General features: G+C 40.4%; 2 protein-coding genes across 2 annotated transcripts; one reads left to right on the top strand and one right to left on the bottom strand.

Moving 5' to 3' along the window:
* Positions 1–1,366: 1,366 nt before the first annotated feature.
* Positions 1,367–5,464, bottom strand: LOC128302774 (uncharacterized). The gene is made up of 2 exons (XM_053039626.1): positions 5,314–5,464; positions 1,367–3,871 (listed from the first exon to the last, which is right to left on the bottom strand). Exons 1-2 carry the CDS (start codon positions 5,462–5,464, stop codon positions 1,518–1,520), a joined length of 2,505 nt encoding a protein of 834 aa, XP_052895586.1. The 3' UTR covers positions 1,367–1,517.
* Positions 5,465–6,710: 1,246 nt separating this feature from the next.
* LOC128303807 (multivesicular body subunit 12B) lies at positions 6,711–8,994 on the top strand. The gene is made up of 5 exons (XM_053040875.1): positions 6,711–6,801; positions 7,423–7,948; positions 8,025–8,154; positions 8,253–8,432; positions 8,504–8,994. The coding sequence occupies exons 2-5, from the start codon at positions 7,488–7,490 to the stop codon at positions 8,621–8,623; spliced, it is 891 nt and encodes a 296-aa protein (XP_052896835.1). The 5' UTR covers positions 6,711–6,801; positions 7,423–7,487; the 3' UTR covers positions 8,624–8,994.
* The last annotated feature ends 1,398 nt before the right edge of the window (positions 8,995–10,392 follow it).

The following is a 10,392-nucleotide window of genomic DNA, read 5'->3' as shown; positions in this document are numbered from 1 at the left end:
AACAGCGGATACAATGGGGAAAAACATATTCTTTTGTTAAGGGAAGTGCATTAGTAATAGGTAGGATACGATTCATGTCTTGGGTTAGTCCGGAGTCGGCTAAGACCCGACACCCGTGGAATCTAGTCTGACCTGTGAGTAGGGCAAGTAGGCTAAACTATTCCCATCCGTGGCCTTTATAGATTCACAAAGACCTTCCGTTGAGGTACTGGCCTCTATTACTATTACTATTACTACTGGGAGTACTATTACTTAGAATCTTTCACTGTATGTGTCTATGGATGAATGTATGATGTAGAATCTCTTCTATGTCAACTGTTCCTGTGACTGTTGGGTGGGTGGGGTATTTGGATCAGCGAGTCATCTAATCCTTTTTATCTTTCAAAATATGCTAGGTAAAAGTGAATCAGAACAATCCGGTTATCGAACTAGTCTTATGGTATAACTTTTAAAAGGCATCGTATTGGCTTGACTCAGTTCATTTTAATTCGTCAAATATTTTTTGCTCTGATCCTTCACTTCATTCCAACTGTATTTTTTTACTGCAGAAGTAAAGACAACACTCATAAGGCCTTTGAGATGAATGATGGCTTGCTATTCTAATTGAACAGACATTTCTAGTGAATGTAAAGTTTATCTGTAAATGCAAATCGTCCAACACCGATTTGATTGCTCTATTATGCGGACTTACCCAACCGCGTTCCCTCAATCGTGCTTTCATTACCCCGTTTAGAATGAACCATATTCATTCCATTACTTTTTTCCATGGAAATCGGCCCTAAGATGTATGCCGTGAGCTCCAATAGGTTGAACTTCGGTTGAACCAGACGAATTCGATGCATTATATCCGCCCTTATATCAGCCTAGAATTCAAGACGCCGTCAATACATCAAGACACTCGTCAACTAATACTAGCTTTCTTTTCAGCCGTAACCCTATCGTGGTCAAACCGATAGGCAAACAGGTACTTTGTGTTCATCGCATTAATTAATAGCCTACAGACGTTCAATGAACGAAGAGAACAAGTGTAGGAGAGTTCCAAAGCCGAACGAACTTAACACCAGTACAGGGATTTTTGACTTCTTTTATTATTTTCATTAGAACGGCCAGGCCGTATCAATCCTTGCTAGGGGGGTTTGATGGCGCAAACATCTCGAAGTATACATTCTGCACTTGTGTTGTCTCATTCCAATAAGAAGTTACAATAATAATGTAAATTCTTTATAAGCTGTATTTATGCAACTCATCCAGACAATTCTGATTGACCATTTCAGTACCCTGACGTCTTACTTCATCCAGCACAAATGTACCATTAGGCGGTAATGTAATTCCTTGAACTTAATTCAGTGTCTGATTAAAATTCAAATTTCGTTTAGCAAATAATTAAAAATACATTTTATTCCAATTTGTTTTAAAGCGTTTAACAAAAGTTCAGTCTTTGTAGTACGTGACTCAGAGCATAACAAATCAATTTTTCATACAATTCCTCACCTAACACATCAACTTCGGAACGTATATTATTTTCTCGTTATAAAAACTCGCATTAATGAAGGGCTTTCTTTAACTATTCGCATTTCTCGAACATGCTGTACCGGTGTGTCACGCTTACGAATGCTGGGACTATATGTCTCGTTGTCCGCTAGAGATAGGTTAAGGGTAACATTGCTTATTACGCGTTGAGAACGTTCTGCTTCAACGATTTTCTTATCACATGTGTTGGTAGTCGACAACATACTGACTGGCACTGATAGTTCCGGTTGAGTTTGCGGATTAAGTCTCTGTACACTGTTGGCAGTTACAATCGGCTGAGGGTCCTGTTGGTCACATTTTCCAATTTTAGTATAACTGCAACCCACTACTGGCTGCCTATTTTCAATGACACTTATAACCGGGGCTTTGTCTTTTTCATCCTGTATCTTCATTCCAATTACATCTGCTCGCTTTTCATCGTCGTTCTTTTGCTGTCTAGGCCGTTTTCGTGACGCCGCTGATTGGTATTTTGTGGATGGATCACTAACAACTTTGTAGCCAGAATTACTCGTCGATGGTATGGCTAAGCTTCGAGTCATTGTTCTTCTTCCTGCTTTTGCATCAACACTTACCGTCGGCTTCTGACGTCCTTTTTTGCTCGGGGGATTTTCCACTAATTTGCAGTTCGTATCCTCCACTTTCGTACTTTCGACGCCTTTTGTAGAGTTAGCGGTTGTTTGTGATTTTACATGTGAGGATTTTGATATAACTACCGGAGTTTTAAACACTGTAGATTGTGGCAAATTAATCGAAATATCAGCAGTGTTAGAAGCTTTACTGGCCTGTTGTACGACGTTGTCGGAGCTTTTGCCAGTATCTGCTGGCACAACGTTCGTATTCTTGATCTTTTCCTTAGTCGATGAAGTTTTGTAGTTATTATTTACATTTAAACAGCTACTATCTTGAACTGCTGATGTCGTATTGAATATTTGCTTCGGACTTTGACGATTTTGTTTATGTCCAGCATGTTTTGTATGCTCCGACGAAGCCTTGTTTAATACTTTCTCCGTCTTATTAATTTTCGCATCTTTACGATCATTGCCTAGGTCTGTAGGAAAGAGGGAATCTCCAGGTTCACCGAACGTTCCTTTTTGTTCCGTTATACTAGTCGATGGTTTACGGAATAATGAATTTGTCTGTCCAGCATCTTGCGAAAATCGTGACAACGGTTTAGTGCTTAGCGGAGTTGAACATATTTCCAAATGTTCGTAATTTTTCGAAGCCAAGCTTTGTCCTTTGTCTTCTTCTTCAACGATCGCACCGTTTTCGCACGGTGGTGGTGAAGCATTCTCGGTCGATTCATTCTTAATAGGTGTTTGTAACAGCGAGTCCATGATATTCTGTAGCGATGATTGATCGCCCAAAGGCATGGAGTAGTAGTTACTTTGAACATTGCCGTTCGTTTCATGCGACGGTTTAGCCGGCGAATGAACCACTACCATTGGTGTCATATGCATATCATAACCTTTCTGTTTAAAATTCGGCGATCTTAGCTTAGCCGGTATACTATCCAGTGCAGAAGTTATTGGTAAATCAATCTGCGAAAAGTACGTAGACGAAAGTTTGCCAGATGGCGAAACGCACAGTTTTTCCCCATCTACTTGTGCTACGGTAGTAAGTTTATACTTTTTGCTTGCTATGCTTGCACTGTCAATAGATAACCTGCGCTTCAGAGGAATCACAGGCATCGATATAGCGCTGCTAGGATGCGATGCTTTTTGTAAAGTAGCACTGCTCTTCTTCCGTAACCGTTCACGTACGATCTCTGCAGTAGATGTTTTGGGGTTCTTTTGGACCTCGTTAGCTTCTTCGACTTCAAACAAATCGGCCACTGCGTTCAATGGTATTAATCCGTTTTCGCTAACCGGCTCTACACAGGGCAAACATTGTTCGTTGCCTATGACCGCTTCATTTTCAGCCTCTTGTACGTTGAAATTCATAAAGTATGTTTGTATTGATATTGTTTCCGGTGGTGCACGTTCCGGGATCTCCAACACATCTGTGTAGCAACTATTGGAACGTTTATCACGTAGGCCAAAGCTATACGAAGCGTTATCAGTCGATGAAACGGCATCGGAAGCCACGGAATCCGATTTTTCGTTTACAGTATCAATATTAACTACTGTTGGTGTTGACAAGTTGCTCTTGCGAGTTAGTTCATCCACCGAATCGTTGACTAACGGCACGTCATTGCTTGGTTCCGTATTTCCGAGCGTTAAAGTATGATCTGGTTCATTCCCAATGGCATTATGAGCAGCTTCCACGTTTATGGTTGTTTCAGAACATGGCAATTGTGTCTTTTCTGCTAGGCTTGCACCGTCATTGTTTATAGTTCTGTTTGCTACACGAAACGTATTCAATTTGCAAAGATCTGCAGTTTGTCCCTTATTTTCAATATTTTCAATTGATGTTACTAATTGTTCATTTGATGGTGCTATTTGGCAAAGCTCATTTTGTATTAACTCTTCACCATCATCGTTCCGCAATAAGTTAACAGTAGGTTTTGGCTTTGATTTCCTTTTTGGTGATATTTTACCCATGTCTTTCTGCTCCTTTGATTCATTGGTAAGGTTAGTTTGAAGATGTTTTACTTCTACGCTTGAAGTAATATCCTTACTACCTCCCGTTGTATCGTCACTGCGTATTGTATCTACTGGAATACTACGTGGATCTTCCAAACAAAACGCAACAGCAGAGCTACTCGATTCATTTAATATTGTTGGTGCTTTTGAGATGCCACCACTCATGGGTTTATCACCTGAATGAAATGTGTCATGTTCCTCATTTGAATACGTTTCATCATTTTCCTGCTTCCTAGATAATATACCATTAATTGATACTTTAGATTCCAATATATCTACCTTACTACCGTTTGTACTTAACCGATCAACTTCCGAAATGAATTCATTCTCGTTGCTTGAAGCTGTATGCATTGTATTTGTTGGAAATTTTAGCGATTCTGTAGTATGTGATGTTCGAAACTGTTGCTTATTTACAACAGCTTCTTCATGATTGTCCTGTGATTGTGAAAAATAACCCTTGTCACCTTCGTTGCTATCCTTTTCAATCTCTTTCCTTGCCGCTTCACTTGAATGCACGTTTTGCTGATCTTTCGAAGACCTTTTGCTAGATTCATGCATAGTGTCTTTTTTATTTCGTGCATCAGTATTCATTGATTTGCTACCGCTGTCTGCATAAGTTCGTGTATTGTGCTGGGGTATCGTAGTGCACATATCGGCTAGAGTTTGGTTCTTAAGCTTTGATGACATTTGAATTCCTATTTCCTCATTATTAGCATCAACCAGTTCCGCTGATTGAAATGTTTCGTTTACTACTGGATTGTATTCACCAATTGTTGATCGATCCTTTTTGTTTGATACAAACTCTCTGGAATTGCTGCCAATGCTTTTTTGTGACTTAGGTTTACTTACATGATTTGAATCTGTATTGACGATTGTGTTAGGTTTGTTACTACCTTTAAGTTCATGCTTCCGACTGTGAGCTTTACTGGTTTCACTGCGCGTCTCGAGGAACGTTCCTTTAGCTTCAGGAAATGTAGTATTATTCTTATTGTGTTCGTTAGCTTCACTCTTCACTCTTGAGTGGACAGGTGGTTGCCTTTCATCATAACTACGTTCTTCATGCCGTGTACGTACTTCGATGTGCTTAAGGTCTTTTTTACGGGTGTAATCATTAATTTCTTTATCACTACTACGCTCATAACTATGATGTTCCTTGTAACGAGTGCGTTCTTGCGATCTTTTGCGATGTCGTTCGCTATACCTATCTCGATCACGATCACCGTGCTTTTCGCGATCACGTTGTCTCTCACTGTCGCGGTAGCGATCACGATCACGATTTCGTTCCTGATCACGGTAACAATCAATTTCTCTGTTGGTCGATCTATCACGGCCGTGATTTTTTTCTCGTTCATGGACCATTTGGCTCTTGCTCACTCGATCACGCTCACGATTTCGATCTCGGTTCTGGATTGAGTCAGTATGTTTGCTTTTGCTCCATAAGGGATCATTACATTCAACGGGTACCGTCTGCACGCCAATGTTAAAAGTATGTGTTAAAGTTGTTTGCGTAAAACTAGTCCTACTGTTAACACATTGGTCAACATGTCTTTTTCGCCCGAAAACAACATTATCACATTGTTTCCTTAGATCACTAATCATTGTATCCTTTCGCTTAATCTCAGCTTTGGCAGTCAACAGAAGCGAAGACACATTTTCAAGCAATATTTCGTTCTTTCTGATGATATCTGTTTTCTGTTGTTCTGCTACTTCCACCTGTTTTTGAAGTTCTTTTATGCGCATTTTTAATGCAGCTAGCTCCTGGTTCTCCTAAAATGTACGCACATGTATGAATGTTATGTTTTTGGGAAGGATGGCTTGAAATGGAGCCAGCATCCGAAACGAATCGGAACAAACCTTTTCTATTTCTCGGTCGTTCTGCTCAAGGTCAGCATATATATCAAAGTCTTCCGACATGTTGGCGGCCGCTCGGTACTCTAAAATACTTGTTAGATGAATAAAATTCGCTATCACAAAAACGCTAGTTTATTTACATCCGCGTATTGAATATAGCTGTCACAGGTATTGTTTCGATGGTTTGGCGCTCTTTCCGTCAATGGAATCTGTCAATGGCAGCTGTCAATGGAAATCAGCTCACGGTTACACATAGAATAAAAAACGGTACCGTCTTGATTAACGGCCATCTACAGAAACGCTTAAAATAAAAATAATGATTTCAACACTGTGTGTAATCCTTACTTTAGTTCTGTGTCTGTTTAATGAACCGTTTGTTTAGTAGATTGTTTTGCGTTGCATATCCAACATCCATAGCAAAATACCACTTCGAAGCTTTTGGCAAATGACTCATGCAAGCTGTAGAATGCTCAATGATTTTTTCATTGTGACTGATAAGCAAGCTTTGTCATACTGTTTAATTGGCTAATGATTTTGGTTTACCAACTCCACCTAAACAATAAACTAGGTAGAAAATTAGAGAATATTTCTTGGTGTTTCACAATTTTCTTCCTTATTTTAAAACTGTACTGTCGAAATAAGCTTTTACGAATGACATCCCGAAATGTTATGATATAACCTGGCATTCATTGAACTTTGATGTTTCGTTCTCCAGGCTCTACTGTGATTTATTATTTACGTTTGTGAAGTACAATATTTTGGAATCTCCAATGACTCAGACTAAAAAGTTACGAACTAAGCTAAATACGAGAAAGAACTGCTGCAATTGAGCCGAGCTGTACGTATTGTATTCGCTATTATCATTCTGCAATTAAGAAAACAATCAGCTGCCTTACAACCAAGTTAATTGCACGTAAGTGAAAGAATGCACGTTAGGCAGAATCTTCTTTGGGCATTTGGCTGTTTTACCGCAAAAGCATTTTATGAAAGTTATATTGAGTTAAATAACTATAAGTAGTAAGTTGGTTTGAAATGATTGTGTCGAGTGCTTGTTCACGGTTCCGTTCCGTAAAACTATTTCCAACCATTGGGATCTCGCGATAGAACACAAAGAATGCTCACACACACGCAAGAATTGTCAAGTTCTGTAGAGGTATGTGTATGTATGTTGAAATCATCAAAAACATACATTTGTACCAAAGATGAGGAGTGAACAATGTTCAGGAAGAAAGCTATTTGAAAAGTTCATCTGATAGCTGACGATAAGATCAAGTTGCATTATAGGTGAATGATTATATTTGAATATTCGATTGGATTTTTATAATGCATCCATCGAATTTGAGGCTCAGATCGTTCAGAGTTACTTATAAAATGCAAATGTTTGCAAATAGTGATAATAACAACATTAGTCATTTATCTCGTTGCTATCTTGTATTCATATTTCGTTTTCTTATTTCAGACATCAAATGCGTGCCGTAAAATACAATTCCCGATGATCATTTGTCTATAGATTCCAGAGTCAAAATGTTAAAATCCAGCACGCAACAACAAAAGAACATTCTCAATACTGTAATCGATGCTCTACCCGATAATCGGCCCATAACGTCGCTGCAGCTTGTGGAAGAATTTGAAAAGTGTCCGAAGAACTTTCAGCCCATCAATAAGACGCATGATCAAGATCAGGACGCAGATTTATGGCGTGAAAAAATGTTGATTGGCAAACGAACGACACGCTATTTATGTCAATCAAAATCGGAAGGACTGCCCGGTTACATAGTAGAGACGTTGAAAATAATAAACGAAAAAGAAATCACGCCTGAAGGCTTCTCACAGCTTACGAGAACTGCTGACACGGAACAAAAGGCATGGCGCAAAAAGCAACTCGTGTATCGGTTGGCCAAGAAGGGGTCCTCTAAGCAAGCCGTGACGGATATTATTCTGTGCTCTAGGCTCCGTCAAGCCCCTGAAGGGTTTACGCTAGCCGGGTAAGAATGAACAGGGCTGCCTATTTTACTTTACACATTTTTTCATCAAATAATACAATTATTAATGATTTTTTAGGGAAATAAACGGTATTCTAGTGTGCTATAAATCATCACCAGTTCCACATCGTCCATCTCCCAGTGTACCGTCGCGGCAGAGCATAACTGACCTGGAGAAAACTATCGAAAACTTGAAGGTGCGGTCAAATGTAAGTAATGTACAAATCTGCACCATCGTTCACCCACTTAATCCCGATCTCACTTTGATTAGATCCTATTTAATTGTATATCATTTATTACGCTGCAGGCACCAGCGACACAACCACAGGACTACGAATATGTACAACTGTCACCGTCATATCAGCTTTCACCAAAAAGAGCAGCCCCAAAACCTCCCATGTATTCAACTGGTACGCTGAACATACATACCGACGTAGAAGGCGTTCCATTTTTGCTCAATTCTGCTCTTAAACAATATGCCACTGAAGTAAGTTAACGTATGGTAGTTTAATAATTTATTGAGTATTAATCGTCTATGCCACATATTACACGTTTCAGATCCCAGCCGTTCATACACTGACAGGCGTACAGCTAGAATATGATTTTCATTTAGAGCGGCAAGTACTGTGCACAACAAAATCCCAAAACGACCAATCGACAAATCCGTTCTTCCACTGAGACAAATGAATGTAGTTTACGTTCAGTTAATGACATTGAAATGTGTGCTGAAATGTAGTTTAAACAACCATTTATTTAGTGGTAATATATAGGGCCTGTTTAATAAGAAAGCGAATCGACCTTAGTCTGAAACAATAGAAACTTTCGAATGTACTGGAATATATATTATCCATTGTAAAGAGAGCTCATGTACGGTCTTGCCACAAAAGCCAGCACTTGGTAAAGTAATGTACTCAAAGGAATGTTTAGAACATTTTACATTTTACTCGCTTCCGTTAGAGTGTCATAGTGAAAAAGAAATAAGTCAAATATTAAATCAGGTCACAATTAGTTATTCTTTTAGTGCATATTTATAAAAAATAGCCCATATTTGATAAATCTGATATACGAAGTAATAAAATACATGTAAGTAAAAACGAATTGGGTATAAAAACGAATTTTCCTCCACACTCCATGCTCGAACACACCGCCAAGGATAGTCCGGAGAATGATTCGCTCAAATACGCTCAGAGCGTTTGCATCCTCCGATCCGATGGTCAAAGACTCGTGGCAATAGAGAACCGACGAGCGAATCAATGAGCGATATATCTCACATTTCGTACGGTCTCGAAGTCTTCAGGATCTCAGCAGATGGTGAAGCCCATGCACGATTTACCTGTACAATGTGTCTTCGGATTTCGCTGGTGGTGTCGTCCCAAGTTATGAGCATTCGCGCATTCCAGGCTTCTTGTAGGTCGCGTGAATGATCCCGAGTTTCCATTGGTCTGGTAGTTCTTCCTGCGCCCAGATTCTCACGATCAGTTGGTGCATTTCGACGACCAGCCTATCCGGTCCCATCTTAAAGAGTTCGGCCGCTAGCAGACTTATTCTTAAGTTGCTTGGTGGTGCTGATAATCTCATCCAGAGATGGTGTGACACCTCGTCATCTACACCATTACTGTCGCTAGTGTTGCTTTTGTTCTGTTGCTGTTGTGGTTACCTTTTTCTGCGACTTGCGCCTGTTACTTCGTAGTCTGCTCTGTCCCGTTCAGGTGTTCATCGAAGTAGCACTTCCACCTTTCGATCAACTCCCGCTCGTCTCTCAGGAAATTTCCTTCCCCATCTCGGCACAGTGTGGTTTTATCCATTAATCCATTGCTCCTTGCCTCCTTCAATCTCCTGTAAAACAAGCGGATATCCCCCGACTGGGAAAGCTGCACCAGCTCTCTGGAAAGCTCAATAGACTCTTCAAAACAGCGACTCTTGTCCTGAAAGAGCAGGATCTGTTGTTTCCCTCAGTCATTTTTAGTTCTCCTCGTTCTGAAGAGGGTCATCCGAGTGCGATCTTCTTGAATAGTGCTCATCTCGTGTGCTCGACGAAGCGTGCGTCGAACCCTTCGTGCACATTTTTCTGCTTTCGTGGTAAGCGGCTGATCTTCGATTCGACTGTGGTGCTGATAGCTCGTTCCAACATTGTTCCAGTGGTCTGTGAGGGGCATCGCGACGATATTGTAGTCGGTCGGAAACGCTGCCCCGAGTGCTGTCGCGTACCCCTTCGCCACATCAGCACACTTAAGCCGATCCCGGTTGAGCCTTGCGGCGGGCTGGCACCGACGTTTGCGTCTCTGTAGGTTTTGACGTCGATAATATCCGACAAGTGCCTTCCATCAATTAGAACGTTTAGAAGATTTGGGAATATTTCTGGTGAGGTGATCTCCAAGTTTAACTGAAGCGAGCTATACCTCATAGGAAGGATCTACAATGCCATGTTCGGAGCTTCGAAACGAAAA

This window comes from Anopheles moucheti, chromosome 3, assembly GCF_943734755.1.
Source record: "Anopheles moucheti chromosome 3, idAnoMoucSN_F20_07, whole genome shotgun sequence".
NCBI classification, from domain to species: domain Eukaryota; kingdom Metazoa; phylum Arthropoda; class Insecta; order Diptera; family Culicidae; genus Anopheles; species Anopheles moucheti.
The sequence above is the reverse complement of the archived record's forward strand: the minus strand, read 5'-3'. Positions and strand labels throughout refer to the sequence as shown.